Source organism: Gobio gobio (assembly GCF_949357685.1).
Source record: "Gobio gobio genome assembly, chromosome: 22".
In the NCBI taxonomy this organism is placed as follows: Eukaryota; Metazoa; Chordata; class Actinopteri; order Cypriniformes; family Gobionidae; genus Gobio; species Gobio gobio.
The window spans coordinates 43,459,393-43,482,490 of NC_137118.1; the positions used below are offsets into that span (position 1 = coordinate 43,459,393).

The 23,098-nt window shown below is 38.2% G+C and overlaps 1 protein-coding gene across 2 annotated transcripts; it reads right to left on the reverse strand.

Moving 5' to 3' along the window:
* On the reverse strand, positions 1 to 22,513 carry mier3a (mesoderm induction early response 1, family member 3 a). 2 transcript variants are annotated; one of them, XM_079805092.1, is made up of 14 exons: positions 22,480 to 22,502; positions 21,361 to 21,385; positions 21,040 to 21,185; positions 13,784 to 13,918; positions 13,346 to 13,466; positions 13,160 to 13,233; positions 12,925 to 12,994; positions 11,815 to 11,957; positions 9,771 to 9,852; positions 9,597 to 9,691; positions 9,112 to 9,239; positions 6,485 to 6,630; positions 5,955 to 6,083; positions 3 to 2,714 (listed from the first exon to the last, which is right to left on the reverse strand). In XM_079805092.1, exons 1-14 carry the CDS (start codon positions 22,486 to 22,488, stop codon positions 2,281 to 2,283), a joined length of 1,737 nt encoding a protein of 578 aa, XP_079661218.1. In that variant the 5' UTR covers positions 22,489 to 22,502; the 3' UTR covers positions 3 to 2,280. The 2 variants fall into 2 exon arrangements, with proteins under 2 accessions (XP_079661219.1, XP_079661218.1); XM_079805093.1 differs by lacking the exon at positions 5,955 to 6,083 and having other exon boundaries at positions 1 to 2,714; positions 22,480 to 22,513.
* Between the last annotated feature and the right edge of the window lie 585 nt (positions 22,514 to 23,098).

The following is a 23,098-nucleotide window of genomic DNA, read 5'->3' on the forward strand; positions in this document are numbered from 1 at the left end:
ATAATATCTCCAGAACTTTATTTCTGGAACGGTTTGCCAGTTAAGTACAACATAAAGTACAAAATAAAAAGCAACAAAACAAGAACAGTGTCTATGTACAAACATTAAGAATGATAAAATTTCCTTTTCCAATATTAATTGCCATTTGATTGTCTATTTAACACTATAACTTTATTACAACCGAACTTGAACTAATAGCTTCCCCCCCTTCAAAAGCAGAAAAGTCAATGGAAACCAATTTCATATGAAACAAAATAAAGCGTAAAGCATTCCAAAGATAAGGGAAGGCTTTTAAATGTACATTTTTTTCCCCTGGAAGCAGACAACCATTACTACGATACAATTTCAATTAAGCTATTTTTTCCTTTTCTTTTTTTTTTATACAAACTTTGGACATAAATTACTGCACCAACACAATTTCCTAAAGCTCTTTTCATTTCTTGGAGGGACAGGAGAAATGAATTGCACAACCTACAGGACTGAATTGGAGAATATTGTATTAAATGTATTTAAATTGATCAATACACATCCTTCAAGTATGTCGAGACAAAACAAAATAATGGAGAATTCTGTCCGCAGATACAAGGAAACACAATTTTACAGACACAGCACAAGCCGTCCAAAAAGATCACCGTCCTGGAAAACGTCCCATCGTCGACCGTCCCGAAACCCATTCGTCATTCAGAAGCGTTTTCCAGGTCGAGTCGACATGCACGTTTGAATGAGGGTTAAGGCAACACTGCAAACCGGGCTTCTGCCTTAACCGCGAGACATTCGTGTCATCGTACAAGTTCAGTAAATCCCTAAGATGTGGTAATACTGTACATTCAGCTAGCTCCGCTACTTCCTGTGAAGACGTCAGCGGTGTCCGGCGACTTCACTCGTGTACAGAACGCTAACACACTACACCCACTTGCAGTTGAGTGAATAAATAAATAAATAACTCTCTTCTTAAGCAAATCTCTGGATGAGGAACGAACGGTAAAGGAAGTCGAGAAGGCATTCTTGTGGCATATGCAGACTCAAAAGCACAGAGTTTAAGTCTTCAAGTTCAAATCTGTTTGCCAAGGAAGAAAAGAAATGGGAATCTGTACATATTTACAAATTATTGCCATATACGAGAGCACGTTAAGTCAAAGCTGGAGGTCAGCGGGGCGGCAAAAAAAAGGAACCAACCAAGTCCGAAATGATCCATTTAATCTGCGAGCGATTCTTGATGCATAGATAACGTCGGGTCAGTGCTTGCAGGCCTTTGTGAAAGCAGGGCTAATGAACACACAAATCATGTACAATTTTGCATAATCGGTTACCGAAGGGAAAAGACGTAAAAGCGCGGGTGAGAAGTTCGAGAGTATCCCTGCAAATGTTTTTTCAATAAATATCGCTCTTGAAATAATCAAACAAATGCTCTTGTACACATTCGAGAACATGAAAGGAAACACAAAACGACATGTGCCAGTAATTTCACAAGCATTTCGGGAAACAAAAAAACGCTCAATCGTGACCATAATGCAGTCCAGTGGTCTTCATTGCAATAAATACAAAGCCCAGCTGATCAAACGCCGCCTGATGAAGCAAGAGTACAAAAGGAACACTAATAAATATGCAAAGGAGAACAACTACACGTGTCGTAGCAGTGTTTTATAATACCTCTATTATCATTTAGGGCCTATATATTTGCTAGAACCACTTTAAAAAGTCTGTCAAAATAGCAGAAAATCTCCCAGGGCCGACCGGAACACATTTCCACCAACTCTTCCGGGTTTTTGTGCTGAGTGAAAAGGACACCAAAATAAACAGAGCTGCTTCTTCATGGTGCAAAACGAAAGAAAGAGTGGTCGTAGAGTCAATGCCGTGAGCCGCGGCACCTGTAAACACTGACGGGTCCCACAGACGAGAGGCGGAGCCGACGGAAAACCGCCCCCCCCCCGCTGTCGGCCGAAGGTGTGACCCATCAGTTCTTGATGCGACGACTCCTGTCACAAGTTCAGTTTTCCACAGTATTCGGACGTAGACACGTTTATGACACTTCCAAAAATTCAAGACTGGAAAATAAATGGCTGTATTAACTCTTGAGAAATCAAGATTCAGGTCTGTACAATTAGACATCACTGATGTCATAGTAAAAACAAAATCTAAAAAGGAAGAAATCTGTACATATATACACACGTATATAACCGGGGAACAAAATAAACCAAACGGGAGGAGGAATATTCCAGGAAGCGGCTATGTACACTAAGTTTGTTTGATTGCAGGAAGTCCCGTGAGGTTTGCGAGCCTTCACTCCGACTGCAGCGCCGTGTGCTGATGTAGTGTGTGTGCGCCCATGAAGCCGCCCGCCTCGCCGAAGTCACTGACCGAAACCGCCATTTTGGCACTTGTGATATGGTGCGCGCGGCCCTCGAAGTCCACGCCCATGCTCCTGCTGCCGACCGACACGTCGTTGATGAACGGTTCCGACAGGCCCATCTTCAGCCGCTTGGCCGGGGGCCGGTCGCAGTCCTCGCTGCACACGTTGATCTGGCCGAGGTCCGAGTGGTAGAAGCCGGTTTCCAGCAGATTCAGGCAGTCGCCGTCTCCGTTGCTGGAGTAGTTGAGCGGCTCTTCGTGACTCAGGGGCCCGCGATGCAGTCCGTCCAGCGGAGAGAAGTTGTAGGAGTCCAGACAGCTCACGTCTGCGGGGTTACACACCGACGCCACCGTGCTCGTCAGCGCTGGAGAAAGAGGAAAACAACTTACTTTAACCATTATTATACAAGTTCTGCTCACCAAGCCTGCATTTATTTGATCAAAAATACAGTAAAAACTAGGGCTGGGTATTGACACAAATTTCACAATTCGATTCGATTTCGATTCACAAGCTTTCGATTCGATTCTTTTCGATTCAATATTGATTATTTTGGATATGTATCAGGTACAATACATAGAAAATTTGGCCACACTTTATATTAGGTGGCCTTAAAGGGTTAGTTCACCCAAAAATGAAAATTCTGTCATTAATTACTTACCCTCATGTCGTTGGACACCCGTAAGACCTCCGTTCATCTTCAGAACACAAATGAAGATATTTTAGTTGAAATCTGATGGCTCTGAAAGGCCTCCATTGGCACAATGGCACGGTGCACTCTCAAGACCCTTAAAAGGTACTAAAGACGTCGTTACAAAGTCCATCTCACTACAGTGGATCTACAATAACTTTATGAATCGGCGACAATAGTTTTTGTGCGCAAAAAAACCCTAAATAACGACTTATATAGTGATGACGATTTCAAAACATGGCCTCATGAAGCTTCGAAGCGTTATGAATCAGTGAGTTGAATCACGATTCGGATCGCGTGTCAAACCGCCAAACTGCTGAAATTTGGCGATTCAAACTGCAGATTCGACTCACTGATTCATAACGCTTCGAAGCTTCATGATGCCGTGCTTTGAAATCGTCATCACTATATAAGTCGTTATTTAGGGTTTTTTTGCGCACAAAAACTGTTCTCGTCACTCCATAAAGTTATTGTAGAACAACTGTAGTGAGATGGACTTTGTAACGACGTCTTTAGTACCTTTTAAGGGTCTTGAGAGTGCACCGTGCCATTGTGCCAATGGAGGCCTTTCAGAGTCATCAGATTTCAACTAAAATATCTTCATTTGTGTTCTGAAGATGAACGGAGGTCTTACGGGTGTCCAACGACATGAGGGTAAGTAATTAATGACAGAATTTTCATTTTTGGGTGAACTAACCCTTTAACTACTATGTACTTACATCAAAAAATAAGTACAATGTACTTACGGTGTTCATATTGTGTTGCAAAACCCCTTTGTTGATACTGAGGTGGGATATGGGTAAAGTTATGGACAGGTGTGGTGGTATGGGTAAGTTTAAGGGTAGGGTTAGGTGTAAGAAGTGTCAACTGTGTAATTACAAATGTAACTACAGAAATTAATTACAGACGTAATTACATGAAGGTATTTTTTAAAAAGGTAAGTACATGTATGTACACAATAAGTGCAATGTATCAAATGATTAATTAAAATGTTAGTACATAGTAGTTAAAGCCACCTAATATAACGTGGGTCCGAAAATTTTCTCAAGGAAAATTAATTTCTGAACTAATGTTGTACACTATGGGAGTCAGTTGATACTACATTAGCTTACTAATATTGAAGGTAAAAATTAACTGATTTGTATACAAACACTTAAATGACACTAAATTATGTTTTTTTTAAATATAAAAATGAAGTAATAATATTAACTTTACAATTACATAAATCATAATTCTATTCCAATTACTTTTTTTTAAATATAAACATTTAAAGGGTGGCTGTCATAAAAACTTGCCAGATTTATTAAATATTGAAGAACATTGACAATGAATATCCTATGTAATGTGGTGCATATAATTAGCAAAATGCTCCTCTCTAGAGTTAATTTTTCTAGCTGACTAACAAGTTTATGGACACTGGATATGTTTTTTCTGAGGTAACTGTGACGTTACGTGACATTGTTTACTTGTAAGCCGTTTTACTTACATCTTTCTGCGGTTGAAACACTGATTGAGTGATTCTATGTGACATGATACCGATTTCGGTAAGTTTTCCTGTATCTTTTAACACACTTTGAGAAGCTCATTCGTGTTTATTTCGTGCTGTTACTGGTATTAAGGCGGAAGAGAAGATCCGTTCATGTTTGCTCCGCGCTGCCGGTTCTCTTGAGCTGAGGCAGAGCGATCTCACGCCACAGCGCCAAAACGATATTTATGTTTTTGAATTTCGTAAAAAAAATAGACTTATCGATTCTTGGGATTTAAGAATCGATATGGTTTTGTAAAAGTGAGAATCGATTAAAATCGAGAAATCAATATTTTTTTACCCAGCCCTAGTAAAAACTGTTAAATATTACTACAATTCTTATGATGCTTTTACATGTTGAACTTTCTTTAGTGTGTAATGCTCTGTAAAGCACTTTGTTTATATATAAAGCACATTTAAAGGGTTAGTTCACCCAAAAATGAAAATTCTGTCAGTAATTACTCACCCTCATGTTGTTCCAACCATGCAAGACCTTCGTTCATCTTCGGAACATAATTTAGTATATTTTTGATGAAATCTGAGAGCTGTCTCACTCCTCCATAGGCTTTCAGAGGGACTGAAACTTGATGGCCCAGAATAGTAAGTAAAAACGTCATTTAAGGAGTCCAAATGACTACAGTGGCTCTGTATTAAGTCTATCATGCGACGAAAATACTTTTTGAGCGGAAAAACAACAAAAATAACGACTTTATCACACTATTATTGTTGTTCAATTTGAGCCTCTGACGAGAGTTCGCGGGAGTGCCACGACGCATGCGCGAGAACTGAGATTAACCCTACTCCGAAAGAGTGAGCAGCCAGTCAAGTAGTAGAAGAAGAAGAACGCCGTAATCTCAGTTCTCGCGCATGCGTCGTGGCACTCCCGCGAACTCTCGTCAGAGCCACTGTAGTCATTTGGACTCCTTAAAATGACGTTTTTACTTACTATTCTGGGCCATCAAGTTTCAGTCCCTCTGAAAGCCTATGGAGGAGTGAGACAGCTCTCAGATTTCATCAAAAATATACTAAATTATGTTCCGAAGATGAACGAAGGTCTTACATGGTTGGAACAACATGAGGGTGAGTAATTACTGACAGAATTTTCATTTTTGGGTGAACTAACCCTTTAAAAACAACTCAAGGTTGACCAATGAATGAATGAATGAATGAATGAATGAAGCTGTTTGAGTGTGAAAAAGCTCTGCAAAGACAGTTCTTCTCTATATCAGTGTTTCTGAACTCCCTGAAACGCCTCCATTGTAGTCTTAAGTTTTCTTCTGGGAACCAACACGCCACAATAGTCCTCATTTAAATAATTCCCGCCCCAAGGCATATGCTAAAATAAAGGGGCAGGGCCTGGTTGAGTTAGTTAGTAGTGTGTTGAAACTCACTGTTATGGTAATGGGCGTGACATTTCCCAAACACGCTCAAAACTGTTGACCAATCACAACACACTGGTCCAGCCGACCAATCAGAGCATATTGTGCTTTTGGGAAGGAGGGGCTTCATAGAAACAGGAACTAAAAAGAGCGTTAATGAGAGACTGGGAAGAGAGGAGCTGCAACTGTCAAATATGGGAAAATTAAATGGGTTTTTTTGTAAATTCAAACATGAAAACCTATTCAAGTAGTGCCCAAAAAGTAAATCAATAATACTTCAGTTTTCTTTTTGAATAAATTTTAAAACTGTCATTTATTCCTGTGATCAAAGCTGAATTTATCATCATCATTACTCCAGTCTTCTATTCTATTCTATTCTAATATGATGATTTGCAGCTCGAGAAATATTTCTGATTATTATCAGTTGTGCTGCTTTATATTTTTGTGTAAGCTGCCATCACTGCTATAATATCAAAATGGATGATAAATTAGTAAAAAAAAACGTTAAAGCATGTCTAAAAACGTTATAGTTTGTTGCGTACCAGAGAGGTCACTGGCTGTGATGGAGTTGAGAAGGTTGAGCTGTTGTTCGGTGGGAGGCTCTATCCTGCCGCTGCTGCTGGAACACACAGAAGCAGATCCGTCCACCAGACCCTCGGCCTCATCCACCAACCGGTCCATCAGATCCCTGCAGAGACGCACGGAGAGGAGAGAGCAATCAGCCTTCATGAGTTCATGAGCATGAGACGGATTTATTCAGCTCACTTAGAAACATCCATGCTGTTCACACTGTCAGCCCAAATCCGATTATTTGTGTATCCGATTCAGGGCTGCAGCTATCAATTCTTTTTGTAATCGATTAATCTAGCACTTAATCGATCGATTAATCGGATAAAAAATCTTTTCTCCCTAAATCTTCAGGGAGAAAAAGCTATTTAATTTATTAATATGCACAACAGGTTTCATGCTGTAATCTACCCCTGACATCAAAGTAAATATCTGTTTTATGTAGATTTCTACACCTGCAGCATTTACCATTAGGCTACTAACAAATAATATATCATTTCTGGGGTGAGCCTATTTGCTATGGGAACCTAGTCTGTGTGTGTGTGTGTGTGCGTGAGGAAGAGTGATGCCCAGTGTTGGGCACGTTACTTAAAAAAGTAATTAGTTATATTTACTAGTTACTTCTTACAAGAAGCAACTGAGTTAGTAACTGAGTTACATCATTATAAAAGTAACTAATTACCAGGGAAAGTAACTACGGAGTTACTTTTTTTTTTTCAAAACTTGGATGCCTCCAATATTAAATATGTTAAATGAATGAATTGGACACTAAAGAGAATAAATTGTTGTTATAAAAAATTGTACATTAATGTACACTATTGTAATGTTGCTGTGGGACAATGTGAGAGACACCAATCAAATTCAATGCATTATTGTAAATATTATCAGTAGGCCTACTATAGTATAAATATTGTGTAAATATTATCAGTACTATACTACTCCTTTGGTAGTGGAACTCACGTTATCACCTGGGTTTTTAGCCACTAATTGTGTGGCGGCATGTGATGATGTGAGGAGCTTCATTAGATTAGAATTACTTGCCACCGACATGGAGAGACTCTTTCTTCCTGGTCACATAAACATTCTTACCTTTCACCTCAACGAGGGAAAAGTAGCACTTATACTTCCAGTTTGTGAAAGCTACCTTTGAAGTCGTTGGACTTGGTGTTTGTGACTGTGCATATGCATGCGTTTCATAGGTGTGTGTGTGTGTGTGTGTGTGTGTGTGTGTGTGTGTGTGTGTGTGTGTACTCAACCTATCAACCTCAACCTTGTCTCCCACCCACCAATCATCATCAGTTATGTGTACCACCACACCACCCCCCACCCAACGTGCATGGCATGCGCGCACGCACGCACTAATTTGTTGTGGAGTGATAGGAACTAAAATAACCAATAGCTGTGTTTGTAGAGTTTATAATGTTTGTAGTACATTATAACAATTCGCTTTATTTACCGGTGCACTCAAATGCAATTTTTTCAATCAAACGATTAATTGGTTAAAATTCTTGTTGGTTAATGGTTAACTAGTTAATAAACATCCCATATATAGGCCTAGCTATCAATTTAGTGCAAAATCAACTTTGCGTTGCGAATGCATTAATAATCAAAAGCGATTGTGTGGAAAAGTGCTGAGCTGAATTTTTGCGCCATCTATTAGTTTAATGGAGAATACAGTCAAATGGCCCATTGTATACAAGTATTCTTATGCTTGGCTTGACTTGTTTGAATGTAAAACGGTTGTATGCCTATATATAGGTCGCGACAAAAGAAAAAGAAAAAAAGAGAGTCGCTCTTAACAAAGTTTGAAAACCACTGCTTTAGGGTGTACTCACACTAGGCATGGTTGCCTTGCACCGTGCCCGAGCGCGATTGTCCCCCCTGGCCTGCACTCACACTTGCACTTAATGTACCGGGCCGGAGCAGGCTTGCGTCATTCACAATGCAACTTCTTGTTTTGAAAAAGACTGGAAGAAAATCGCTTTCGCTAATAGACTGCCTAATAGATTTATAATTTATGCCGTGCAGCGATTTTCACTAGACTGCACTGCACGCATCAGAAGATCATTACGGAGGCAGCTGACTTTGATGGAGGAATGTGCAGCTTTACTCGCAAACTACAATTCATGTTCATCAATAAAAGTGAGAACCAGGCCCAGGCCCGTTATAAACCTTAATATACTTGAATTAATCGAAAAGTGTATCTAAGTAGTAATAGTTTGGTGTTTGCTGTCGTAATGACGACGGTAGCACACAGCTGTTCCGTGCTCCGGCGTGGTTAGCGCTATTCAACCAAACCAGATTTTCGGGGTCAAACGCGCCTGGGCATGGTTCAGATCACCATGTGTGAGTACATCCTTATTCTAAACCGGCACTTTGCAACAACACACCCTTGTTTCTGTAGCATCTTTCAGCATGTTTTCCTACAACAACGTCTGCCTTTTACACTTTAAATAGCGTGAGAAAGTCACATAAACCTTCACACTTGCTAAATCTGATCGGATTTCAATCGGATATGCACAAAAATTGGCTGAGAGTCTGAACGTAGTCTATTATTGTTGTATCAGTTTGACACGGAGCAGAAGATCATTACAGAACTCACGTGACACCAGGATAACTGCTGAACTTCTTCTTCCCAAATCGGTTTTGCTGGACGAAAAAGTCAAATCGCTCTGACTTCTTCCACATATAGTAAAACGCCACACATTCTGCCACCGTCCGTGTGTTGACCTTGAAAATAAACATTCAAAGGAAAGTTACCATACAGCTTAATAAATCAAGCATTATTGGTGCAATACGATGCAAAACATTTCACAAAAAGAGATTTTATTAACAAAGTTCAGGAGGAGCACGTTCAAATGATCCATCCAAAACAACTCGTCATCAGCAATTAACATCTATCCTATCAATATTATTATATTAGTATTATAATAGAAATAGAAATGTGTATACAATATGTTAATGGAATTGCATGTATTTAATATGAGTGGCATCTGATTTATGTCAATCCTTCCTCAAATCTCCATTTAAATATCCAAGATAACATTGTTTAGGATGAAATATGCAGGAGAAAAGACGCCATCTTACTTTGTGTTTCTGAATGAGGTGGAAGTTCTTCTCATACAACAGAAGAGCATGTTCAAAATTTCGACATTCTTCTTCCGACCACGGGAGCATCTCATCTAAAGAATTACATTTTTGAAATTATTTTTTAGTTCAACGCCACTGCAAGAACAAAAATATGGCAATTTTTCCACTTACCCTTGGAGGATTTGTCATTGCTGCGATACCGCTCAAGAGCTTCCTGGACGTTGTAGTTACACTTCAAAAGCTCATACAAGGCCTGGAGAGAACAAACAGGTTTGTTAAGACTTAAAGGGGCTATAAGCGATGTCACGCGTTTTTTAGGCCAAAACATTTTGTCACATACAGCAAACATCTCCTCGCTATCTGCTAGCTGTCTGTCCCCTGAACACACTGTAAAAAACGTGAGTCTGGACAACGAAGCATAAAAAACAGTGCTCAAGCCAATAGCCGAGAAGAATGAATTGGGGGTGGAAATCTTTACTGATTTTTAAAATAAATGTAAGTATAACTTCTATATTAGTTAAATTGGACTGAAATAACCTATGTTTACTTGATTATCCATGTTTACACATTATCCATTTTTAGAAAATTCATTTAAAAATGTGAATAAAATCTGATCATTAAATATGATCCATCAGTCTTTTGAGGAAGGTTTATTTGTTCATCTCTCAATCATCATTGTATTGTATTTTGCAATATATATGTTTTGAAACTACAGAGTAAGATGATATTTAAATGCTTTAGTTTTATGATCAAAGCTAAGACATATTATTGACAGACAAAATACACTGATAATGTGTCCCGGGATCATTTGATTTTGGTCCATTCACGCTGCCAGTGATATTCTGGAATTTGTGTGTTCACACACACACATCCCCTAATGACACGTGACATGTAATGCTTCCGCAGTGTCTTAAAGGGTTAGTTCACCCAAAAATGAAAATTGTCATTAATTACTCACCCTCATGTCGTTCAACACCCGTCAGACCTCCGTTCATATTCGGAACACAAATGAAGATATTTTAGTTGAAAGCTGATGCTGAGAAAGGCTTCAGATAGGCCTCCATTGGCATTCAGTACATTCACACTTCCAAGATCCATAAAAGGCACTTAAAACGTTGTAACAAAGTCCATCTCACCACAGTGACTCTACAATAATTTTACGATGCGACGACAATAGTTTTTGTGCGCAAAAAAAAATCAAAATAACACCTTTATCCAACTTGTTCTTGTCTTCCGTGTGTGCCTCCACGACGCATGCGCGAGAATATGACGTAGCGCCAGGGTTCGGGAATCCACGAAATGTACACTTTAGCCCCATTTTGAGAACTACGCCGAGACCTAAAGCACGATCAATGTAGAATTCAACAGCTTAGATACGCGCATCTTCCTCTGCTTGTAAACAAATCGCTTCTGGGTCATGTGTCCGAACGCCAGATCTGCGTAATATTCTTGCGCATGCATTGTGGAGGCACACACGGAAGACAAGAACAAGTTGGTTAAAGGTGTTATTTTGATTTTTTTTTGCGCACAAAAACTAGTCGTCGCATCGTAAAATTATTGTAGAGTCACTGTGGTGAGATGGACTTTGTAACGACGTTTTTAGTGCCTTTTATGGATCTTGGAAGTGTCAATGTACTGAATGCCAATGGAGGCCTGTGTGAAGCCTTTCTCAGCCATCAGCTTTCAACTAAAATATCTTCATTTGTGTTCCGAATATGAACGGAGGTCTTACGGGTGTCGAACGACATGAGGGTGAGTAATTAATGACAGAATTTTCATTTTTGGGTGAACTAACCCTTTAATTTTGCTTATGAGCTGCGATTTTTCCCTTGATAAACCAAGTTTGTGCATTTTTTTTTCTGATTCGATCATAAACTAGCATTCATGTACCGCTCCACTAAGCTGGCGAACGATCTCAGCTTCAGCGTCATCATGACAACACACCCCTTACAGCACTGATTCTGCCTTTTCTTCACACAGGGCGCGTTCTGGGACTGATCCTAGTATTGTTACTATGTCCCCATTCTAGGATCAATCCCAGGACGCGTTTGTGTTCACACAGAAGGCAATCTCCTAGATTCAACACTGTGTGAAAGGGGCTCTATTCAGCAACATGCAGAACTGTTTGGTCAAATCTATTTAGTGGACATACTTAACAGCCCATCGAGTGTAATGAAGGTGTTTGGTTTGTGGAGTATTGATGAGTGATCTTCACCTGCTCGTTGTCTTTGACCAGAGAACATTTGCCATCTCCATCCATCTTTCCATCCGCTCTCAGAGCGTCCAGCAAGAAGCTTTTGACTTTAGACTCGGGCAACATGTCCGGCTGCCACAGCAGCTGATCTTCCTCTGCGTACACTGAAGAACAAATGAAAGGAAAACACATTAATTTGAGATGACCTGCGAAAAAAAACATCTCAAAACTAAACATTTTTTAAAGTTGACTCATTCATCAGCAGGCTATTCCAAAGAAAACGCTATGTTTTCATCTTTCATCAACATCTAATACATTGCGACATCTCCAAAACCACTTCTATACTTGCAGAAAAATTGTGCAGATGGTGAAAACTATATTTCAGTGACAGTAGAGCCTGACTAGACTGGGTAAACCCAGCCTGATCTGCCGGCGATTTGATTTCGCCCTGCAACTCAGTCTGGAAACCTGTACATTAATTTCTACTGCTTCGGTTACACTTTTGCGGGAACCAATCACAGACTGGATGTGTCACGATCACAAATCCTTTCATTATAACTAGCCAGGTATTTCATGCTGCTAACCACACATCACAAAGTTTCTGGATTGACAGTATTTAAATGCACAATTTAATCTGATTGACGATAACAACAGCAATTGATGGAACAAAACAATCTGAAAGTACGTCAAATCTTAAAGTGTAAAATAGACCACTTCCACTTTTTATATGCGATACGGTCTAATGTGTTACTTTGTTATTAATTTTATTGCTAACTTTTCAAATCAGTCACTCAGTGACTTTTTATATATAAATGTATAGATTTTTAAACGTAATAGTTCTAAGCACTTTGTTTACTGAACCATCCTGACAGTGAATTTTATTTTATTTAATAATAATTGGATAAGTTAACATTACAAGCAGTTTCTTTGCATTTATTGTCCGTACTGGGCTCGTAGTTCACATAGGTATGGTCTTTGTACTGTGTTTGTGTGGATGACCGTGTTCATCATCCGTCACCACTGAAGATCATTTTTGACAAAGGAAAAAACCTGACTAAGAAATACGTGTATACAATATGTCAATGGCGATTTATGATCCGTACTCGTTTCATTTAAATATCCAAGACTGACCTTTTTCCTGGTCATTATAACAGGTAAGAGGAGGAATTTCTGCCTGGTATTCAGATCCCACCATTATCTCCTGTGAAAATAACACAAATTAATAAAATATACACTTATCTTTAACAGGTCTACAACTTTGTCTGACACACAAAAACGATAGGACAACCCATTTTTAACTGCAAACTTTGATTAAGACAATAAAAATCAATTTGGTACTGTAGACCCCGATGGACAAAGTCATCACCTTGCGAGAGTCTTCAGGGCTCACACCATCATCCTCACCCTCAGACTCTTTGTCTCCATCATAAATCACATTAGCTGAAAAAGAAAAATCTAAATTGAGCATCACAGAAAATTAAACTAAAAAAAACTGAAGGCCACACTTTCATCAGTGATATGAAACATACAAAAACAATGCTTATGTGCTTACAGCGAAGAGTTCTGGGGAAGAAATCATTGGTTTCGTGTGATGTCACAGATGGTGTGAGGTCATCGGCAGAAGATTGTGTTTCTTCATCGTCTCCAGAGAGCAAATCTTTAGCGATTTCCTCCTGTTACAAGACAAGAGGACGTTAACAATGTCAAAGGAAGAAAAAAGCACAAAAAATATAAAATACATTAGAGCGGTCAAATGATTAATCACATCCAAAATAAAAGTTTGTGTTTACAAAATATATGTGTCCTGTGTATTATTATGTATATTTGAATACACACGTAAATATATTAGAAATATTTGCATGTATATATATATTTATATCATATATAAATATAACTTTAATGATCATTTTACACACACATATATTATGCACATTAATTTGGGATGCGATTAATCGCTTGACAGCACTAAAATATTTATAATATTACTCACTTTATCTAACGTCATGTCAGGCAGCTCATCGGTCAGCTCTACAGACGAGCTGTCCGCACTCGACCCTCCGCCAGTGCTGTCTGAAGCTTCATATCTGTACAACGCCAGCAGCTCTTCCAACGGCATGTTCCCCTCCTGTGAGAAAGAGGTTTGCATGAGATTCAATGGTTTATCACTGCAAATAACTCAAACTACAGATGCACAATATGTGTGATCACATCAGTACCGGCTAATATTAACAGACATTATTATGTTGATAATGTACAAAATTTGTGTTTTTATAATGTCAGCATGGTTATAATTGTTAGAAGCCACAATTTGGGAAAGTAACAATTAACCAGAGATTGATTAATTGTCGTTAATTTAATTCTGGGCTCGACATTAACGCTTGTCTGGGACAAGTGTATTTTTTGAAGGGGCAAGTGAAAAATAATTTTACTTGCCCGACGGACAAGTATCCTGAGGTAAACGTCAAAACAAAAAATAACTAGGGAATCACCAAAGTGCAATAATAATTCTGCATTCAGTTAGTGTAAGTGGAGCTCGATAGTGGATAATAATATAAAAAAACTGACGTTAACAAGGTTGCGCTGCTGACGCTCGCGCAGCCTTTCTAGGAGAAAATCGAAAACAAATGAGCGCTGCTCATACAAAGAAACTCAGTTAACAAACACAGTTAAAATTGTGTTGTTTTTATATTTGTAACATGATACAGTTAAGCAACATCACACTAAAGGTCCTTTCACACTGGACGCAATTTTGACGCGCGAATAATTCACGCGATGGTTTTATTTTTTGATCAGCTGTTTGTGTAATGAATGCTTCCACACCGAACGCGAATGTGCTGAGGCAAAAAAACGATGTTCATTTTTTTCGTTTCGATGTCGATTTTTTTAACACTCGCAGCGACAAAAAAAGGCTTAAACCAATCACATACAAGGAAAAGGTCACGAAATGTCCAGTTGATGTCATTAGCTATTCAATCAACATTAACCTTTGCCAGGTATCGTATTTCTCATGACATTACAGCTGTTTTCCCACTGTAGGCTACAGACAACGATAACATCACCTTTTGAGTTAAAACTCGTTGATTTTTTTCTAATTGTGTCCGCGACTATAGAAAATGAATGTGTTTCCATAAGTACGACTGTGGCACTCAAATGTTTACATTGTGACTCAACTGGAAACAAAGCTGCTCCGGATCGATTGGTTCCTGAAGTGTGTGTTTGTCTCGTCAGATGCGGTGCTACTGTCTCCACAAATTGCCACACGGATATTTGAAGTAAGTGTGGAACCGGCCATGATAAAGTTTTAGCTCCTGTACAAGATTAGCATGATACTCCCCTTCAGACTCTCTGTTCTTTAAGACTGGGTGAACCCAAAACCTTCTTCTCTGTCTTTTAAATAAAATGAAAAGCTCATCTTCACTGGATGATGAAGTGTCCGTGTTCTCATCTGTCGCCGCGAATGTTTTGGAATGTTGGAGCTCTGAAACGTCACAGACGTCGCAAACTCGCGTCGCGGCTGATGTGAATGGTTTTGACGCGAACTATTCGTACACTAAATATTCGTTTTTCCGCTTCGCTTTTTCATTACGCGTCCGGTGTGAAAGGGCCTTAACAAGAGTGTTGTTTTCCTGAATACCATCACGACTGAAAATGACACTGATTTCATATGCCAGTTCCATAAACAATTAGTTAACATTAAGTCACTTACATTTTAGATGCAATATGGACTGTTTTTGTTCTGTTTCAGCAGCAAAAATAGTTCCAAACAAAGATCACAGCAGAACCGTAACGCATCTCACAGCAACGGGCGTGTTACTGAATGATTCAGCGTTTGAATCAATCGGTTAAATCAAAGATTCAATGACCTGTTCGTAAACGACCGCCTAATTCTTGAATGATTCAGCCGTTTGAACGAATCAACTCAATGACTCACTCTTTATGACGGTAACATGCTGCCACCTACTGGTGGTTTAGTTTCATCTTTCCAACATTTCTTATTTGTATATTCAAAAATATTTAAAATAATCTCATAACATTATTTAATGCAGTTGTAATTTTTCAGTGTAAATGATTTAATTTGATTGGTAGCAGCCTATAGTGTCTTATTCTAATTTAATTTATAGATCAAATTTAAGAATATAAAAGGAAAGCTGAAGCATAGCCTATATTTAATAAGATTATGGAAAAATGCCCTTTATAAAAAGGTAAAAATATCACAAATATGCATATTTAAATATGTCAAAGCTGATTGAATACTGGTGAGAATATTCCTTCAGAATAGATTATATTTACAAAAAAAAAATCCGGACAAGCAAATTTTTTACTCGGACAAGTGAATGACAGATTTACTTGTCCGAAGGACAAGCGTGTGAACAGGCTTAATGTCGAGCCCTGTAATTGATTAAAGCTTCTGTCCGTGAGTTGTGCCTTTTTGACGCCATCTCTGTTTTAAACCTCCTGTTCTTCGTGATCCCATTTTTCAAACTTTAGTTAGTGTGTAATGTTGCTGTTAGAGCATATATAATACCTGTAAAATTATAAAGCTCAAAGTTCAATGCCAAGCGAGATATTTTATTTAACAGAAGTTCCCTTTCAAAGCCTACAGCGAACGGCCGGTTTGGACTACATCCTGGTATTTCCTGCTGTAATTACGTCAGTAGAACAGTTTGATGACTAACCTCCGCCCACAAGAATACGCGAAAAAGGGGGCGTGGTCTTGTTGCTCCCGCGTGGAGAAAAGGAAGTGTTGCGTTCGGTTGCGTTTGTATAGTTTGTTTGTCGCCATGTCGTCGAGACGCTGTTATTTTTCTTCCCGGAGTCAAGTCACCTTTGTTTGGCTTTCCCAGGGACGCTGTACTTAGATCTTAGAGATCATTGAGCGCATGCATCCCCGTTATGGTAAGAGGCGTGACCTTTCCGGTAACGTGCGCTAAACTGCTGTCGAATCACAACACGGGAACCGCTGGCACAATCAGAACTCGTTACGTGTTTCTGAAGGAGGGACTTCATAGAACAGGGAAATCTTTCAAGACGTTTTGAGGACAGTGATAACAGCGGTATACAGATAAGTAAATTGTGTGAAAAATACGGTGTTTTTTTACACGCGAAACATGAACACGTTATATTGCACACTGTAAACACAATCAAAGCTTCAAAAAAACACGAAAAACGGTACCTTTAAACCTGCAATTGCAGTTATCTGAGGAATTATCATCTTTACGTGGGTTATGCATCGTCACGGCTCCGCAGCGCAGATTAATCTAATCTCTTTTGAGGAGTATGTGCGGTTTGCTGTTCACTTGCAAAAAACGTGCAACAGACACAAGAGGAAAAATATTGTAGTTACATACTCTAAATTTATTAATTAGTGATGCACAGAATGTTCAGCAAAAAATTATTCGGCCGAAAAAAGCAAAAACCGCACTTTCGGTGTTCGGACGAATAAATGAAAAGAACGCATAAATGTAACGAACACTGACGTTTTCGAAAACGCAATCAAATATAGCAACCAGCGCGTGTGCGGGAGAGGCGCGCACGCTTCTAAATGCAGCAAACATGTCGGAAGTGTGGAAGCATTAAAGTGTCCGTGATAGACATTAAAATGGCCATTTGCAGACACTGTCTAAGCACCCTCAAATGCAAGCAAGATCACCCTCAGTTGATACTGTAATAATATATTGGCAAATGCTCTAGTGCATGTTTGTGTCTGCAGAACGTCAAATGTATCCATTTACAACGCGTTTCTGCAGCGGTGACAGGCTCGCAAAACCTCTCATGAACAAACAAACAAAGTGTAGACACTAATCAATGCAAGTAAGATATTTATTATGCATTGTTAGCAGCTGCATTGAACTTTGTGAGATTGCGATGAACTGACATAACGACAGCGTTTAGTGATCGTAAAAGGAGGGGTCTCACTTTCGAGTCTATATAATCCATCGAATAAAATATTGTATTTCATGTTGCAAAAAGGATTAATGGCCAATTGCACGCTGCAAAGTTTCGGAAATGACAGTGAAATAGTAACGCATTAAAGCAATGTAAAGGCAGATTAATAGAAAAATATTTGTTACAAAATATTTTTGAAATTCTAAATAATCTTAAATGTCTCCCTGTACACTCAGTGGTGTGGTGGAGCCGTTGCTTAGCCCACATCTGCACTTTAATAGAGCACCCTCAGTGATTTCAGAAGCACCCTCAGTGATTTGATTATGATACCTGTAGGCATAATAAGCCAAAGATAAGATGGTATACATTGGCCAAATAAATTTTTTTAAATGCATTTATTTTTTCATATTTTTAAAAATGTATTTTAAGTTATATTGTGCTTTGTTTGTATAATGTCTGCTGGAATGCTAAAAAAATTTCAATGTTAAATTAATATTTTTAAATTGTAGTTTTGTAATTTATTTTTCTTTAAAAAAGCAAGACAAAATAGTAAAAAGCTAATTTTTAGTATTTAATTTATGAAATGCTGGGAAAAAATGGCAAAATAAATGGAGAAGAAAAAAAAAACGCGTTCGGTATTCGGCTTTGGCCAAGAACTTTAATTTCGGTGCATCCCTAGTATTAATGTCTTCAAGCCATGCAATGGATTAGGTAGACTATCCGTTTATTTCTAAACAGTTAACCAAAAGGTCCAAAAAACCCTCCAAACAAGTGATTTTACTGAACATAAGTCCGATTGGTCTCTACACATCCTCCCTACCCACCCTTACCTAGGCCTGTCACGATACATTTTGCTGAACGATAAATCGGCCAAGAAATTATTGCAATAAACGATAATATTGTCGTTCTGGAGACCATTTTCATCTAAATTAAAAATAATGGCATAATAATGCAGGTACGTAAACCTTTTCAAAGATCAATAAACTTTTATTTCTAAAGACTATTTAACACTGAAAACGGAAAACATTTTAAATATCCATAATAAATGAACAAAACAACCAAAAACAATAAAAGCAATGGACTCTCAGTCTGTTAACAAAAAATGCACGTGAATAACTACAAAAAACTATAAACTGGATGAAACTATAAAATGGATGAAAACTGCAACGGATGATTGTGTTTTAGGTGTATATTAGGGGTGGCACGGTTCACAAAACCCACGGTTCGTATCACGGTTTTAGGCTCTGTACGGTTCTTGTTGTTGTTTTTTCTTTTAATCGTTAACACTCCAGAATTTTACTTCAGTATATGATATTTAGCTTAATTATCCACAATTTAGGATACAGTATTAAAAAAATTGTTATATCATGTAATCATGCACAAACTGAATTTGATTTGACTTTAAGCACATTATTGGGACCATCTCTGAGGAAAGCTAGGTGAGCGCAAGGGTGCATGCGGCAAAAATGACATCAACGCGTAGCGGGCAGTAGTAGCGCGTTGAGTGCGCGAGACCCCATTTCGCTTGGCGGTGTGAACGTCAAATTTTGTAACTTTGCGTGCGGCTCCGCAACCAAAAAAGCACGAGTTCCAGGCGAATCTGGCCGAGCATGACGTCTCATCACGCCGGCACCCAGTCTGCACAACGAGTATAAACTAGTGATGCACCGATCATGATTTTACATGGCTGATTCCGATACCGATTTTTTTCAAGCCAACTGGCCGATTCTGATACCCGATTTTTTTTATTTAAAGAATGAAAGTATACATGAACAAGATGTTGATTTGGTATTTAACAGGCCAAATTGGCTTTTGGCCAAAACGGGAAACTTAATTGGGTTGAACTTATGTGAAATTAAAGGCAACAACTGCATATTCTGCAATCCAAACAAAGATGTTACTTAAATCAGCATTTGTTTTTAAACTCAGTGTAAAAAAAAAAACGTGTTTACCAGTGAAATTAAATAAAACCAAAGTATATAATTTTTCCAAAATGTTAAATCAAATAATGTTTAGTGCAATGAAAAAAACTACAGCAGTAGTAAATCAAATTAAGTCAATGTAATTTTAAGGTAAAATAAAAATGATCGTCCTATACAGAACTGATAGTATTTCATTTCAAAAGTGCATGCATGTTCTTCTTTACAAAAAGAAGTATTTCGGCTTTGTCACAAGTTAGTCTGTTTCGTTCTCATCCGATCCAACATGTGAGAAGCTGAGCTGAACAAACGCTCACTATCTGCGCCTGTGCAGGCGCGGAGAGGTAAGCTCGCGCAACTTCAGCTCGCGCAGGAAAGCGGCTCTTCATTCCCTTCAGCGTATCTCGTCTCTTCCCTCAGTTCTCCAGTTTCCGTTTGTAACACACAAGTGACATGTTCGCGAATGATTGCTATATAGGCATATGTGCACCCGGGCACACTTCCGGAAAAATCGGCAGAAAAATACAAAGAAAACCGGTCGCGCGCTAGAAGCAAAAACCGTCAAGTTCCAATTTTTGGCCGGTCAACCGGTGCATCCCTAGTATAAACACATCCCCAAACAGACGAGGCGCACACAGTCAAAGAGAGAGAGATGAGGAAAACAAACAAGCATGCAAATGGAAATTATCATGCTGGAAAAATTATCGAGCGATTAATTTATCTATTGACTATCACGACAGGCCTACCCCTACCCACCACAGCGGAGATCCAGTTTCCATTGGTTGAACTTTCAAATGACGTTGGAAAACACTGAGATCTGCTCCAGGAAGTCCTATAGCTGTAGTTAAGCAGCATGTCATGTGACTCGGTGATCTACGCGTTGTCTTATGTTGTGTTTGGGTTTGTTTGAGAGTTCAACTGCGCTAAATAAAGATGTGTGATCTAAGGTTTACTAATGTTACAAACAAAAATGTGGAGCAAAAGCATGATGTTTATACCGTTTACATGTGCGTCTGTGGCGCTTTTTCATATAAATACTTGTTTAGTTTGGTCTCTCACTGAAACAAATATGCTTGTTTTATTCTGTTAGTTGAGACCTTTAAACGATATATGACACAATGACTTTACAGATCACATTTTCATATAAAGCAGTTATTTTTTCACACTAGGATGAAAATAGAGCACTTCTAATATGCCAGCAAATTTAAAAGCATCATCAAGTCATATTCTCTATATTCGCTGTAATTTCAAACTTCTAAGATTTAAACTATTCTGTTTTGGTTAAGCAGGTGGTTGGTAAGTAACGTGATAACTTAGTAGGTTAACAATTAATCCATTGTCCAAACAGCGATCGATTATGGAAGTTTGTGTAAATTGACATCCCTAGCCACAATATAAAACTAATTAGACATGCGAGTTGGCCAAAAGAACGAAGTCAAACCTTCTCCAGATCTGCGATTTCCGAGCTCCCGCTTGACTCGGCATCCCTCAACTCCTCTTCCTCTAACGTGCGCTCATCATCGTAATCGTGCACCAGCATGTCTGCCGTCGGGTCGAAATCATGATCTTCCGATGACAAAGAGCCAACTGAAAAGATCAAATATTCAGAATTATTAAAAACAAATATTAAATACATGTTAAAATATTATTTAATCCAATTATATGTGTATATTTATTACATGCACATATATACACATACACAAATATTTTATTAATAATATATATAACATTTGTAAATAAACATTGAAAAGATTTATCTTACCTGGGCTTGTACTTCCCAAGGAAGCCTGAAATTACAAAGAGAAAATATAGGTTTGGGGAATTTACAGCATTATGAAGAACACTGGTTGTTACTATAGCAACTATAATTTCCACCAAATTAACATTGCTACTACAATTATTATTACTGTTGCAACCCCATTTTAAATAGATATGGGATTTGCTTAATGTGTAACAAGTTTTCAAAGTCTTAAGTTTTTTTTGTTTTGTTCTGATGACAGTGGAGGTTAAAACAATTACCATAATTTAACTATGGTAACACTCACTGTAAGTATGGTAACTTATTAATCGTTTGAATATAACAATAGATCAATAATATATGAATAATGATAACTTGCGCACAGTTGACAGACCAATGAAGATGAATAAAAATAATGAAATTGGTCAAATGTCATTGAATACAAACAGGATTATATGAATGGACAAACATAATTGCATAAAATAATTAAAATAAAATAGTTGATTTCTCATTTGTACTTTTTAAATCCGCGGTTTAACTCACATTTGAAAATTATACAGATACATACAACACAAACAGAGCTTGTGATGGTCAATAAAAAACCAGGTGTTCTGGGTCTATTAAATAAAATACAGCCATGTTGAATAATAAATTATAACACATTTTTATTTTTAAAATGAGACAGAAAATAAATGGTTTGATGTCGCCACTTCACAGCATCAATTCGGTACTGCAGCAGCAATGGGGGGAAAAATCACCCATTACTCTCCGAAACCATACAGAAGTATTCAGAGGCAATAATAGAGAAGAAAAAATATTTTTAAAAAGCGCGAAATATTAAAAAAATCAGCTCCGCTACTAACTAACCATCGCCGGGCGCTCGACGATGCTCGCAGCTCCGCTCAGTCAGATCTGACGCCAAATACGGACGCCCGCTCTGAGCGCTCGACGCTAAAAGAGGCCCATCACGTTTAAAACACTCAATTTGACGGCCAAAATCATTCAAATCGCCACCATATCGGCCTTTATCCAAAGATAAGACATTATTGCACGTAATCAGATATAGAAATTCCAAACTAATATACTGTGAAAAGAGAAATTAACGTCCAAAATATGACGCCTTCCCCCTATTTTTCAACTTACCTCCGCCATCTTGGTACAATTCGACTACTAAACTGGCTTTACGGCGGAGCCCGGATTGACGTTGCGAGCCAATCGCGATAGAGTATTTTTGCAGGTTGGCTCTGATTGGCTGACGCGATTAAAACGCACGGCGAACAGTGCACAGGATTGGCTGCTAGGAGCAAGTTGGTTGACGTCGAAATACTGTATTCCAATGAGCTTCATTACCTGAGCATTCATTAGTATGTATTAAAATACATATAAGTTGTGTTAACTGGAATTTTTAGTTTTTTATTATTTAGAAAACATTGGATGAAGTGACAGCTTTTTGTTAGTTAGTTTTTTAATATATATATTTAATATAATTAATATATAATATAAATCGCAGTCTTAGATTATGCAAATTGACAGAACATCTTCAAGAAGTTACTTCAATAAAAGAGCAATTTTGTCTATTTGAATACAAATATTTAGGCTAATATATTTATTTTAATGCATATAGGTTTTCTTTAAATATTTTCATCTTAATAATTCTACTTCATATATCTGTTTTATATTCATAGAGCAGATGGTGGCGCCAGTTGCATGTTAAACACAGTTTCTAAACTTATGCATCATGTCAGTGTTGAAGACAAACTAG

Coding starts and splice junctions, on each gene's coding strand:
- mier3a (XM_079805092.1), bottom strand. Junction 12,995..13,159: donor GCCCTGAAGACTCTCGCAAG/GTGATGACTTTG, acceptor TTATTTTCACAG/GAGATAATGGTGGGATCTGA. Junction 9,240..9,596: donor ACCTCATTCAGAAACACAAA/GTAAGATGGCGT, acceptor TTTATTTTCAAG/GTCAACACACGGACGGTGGC.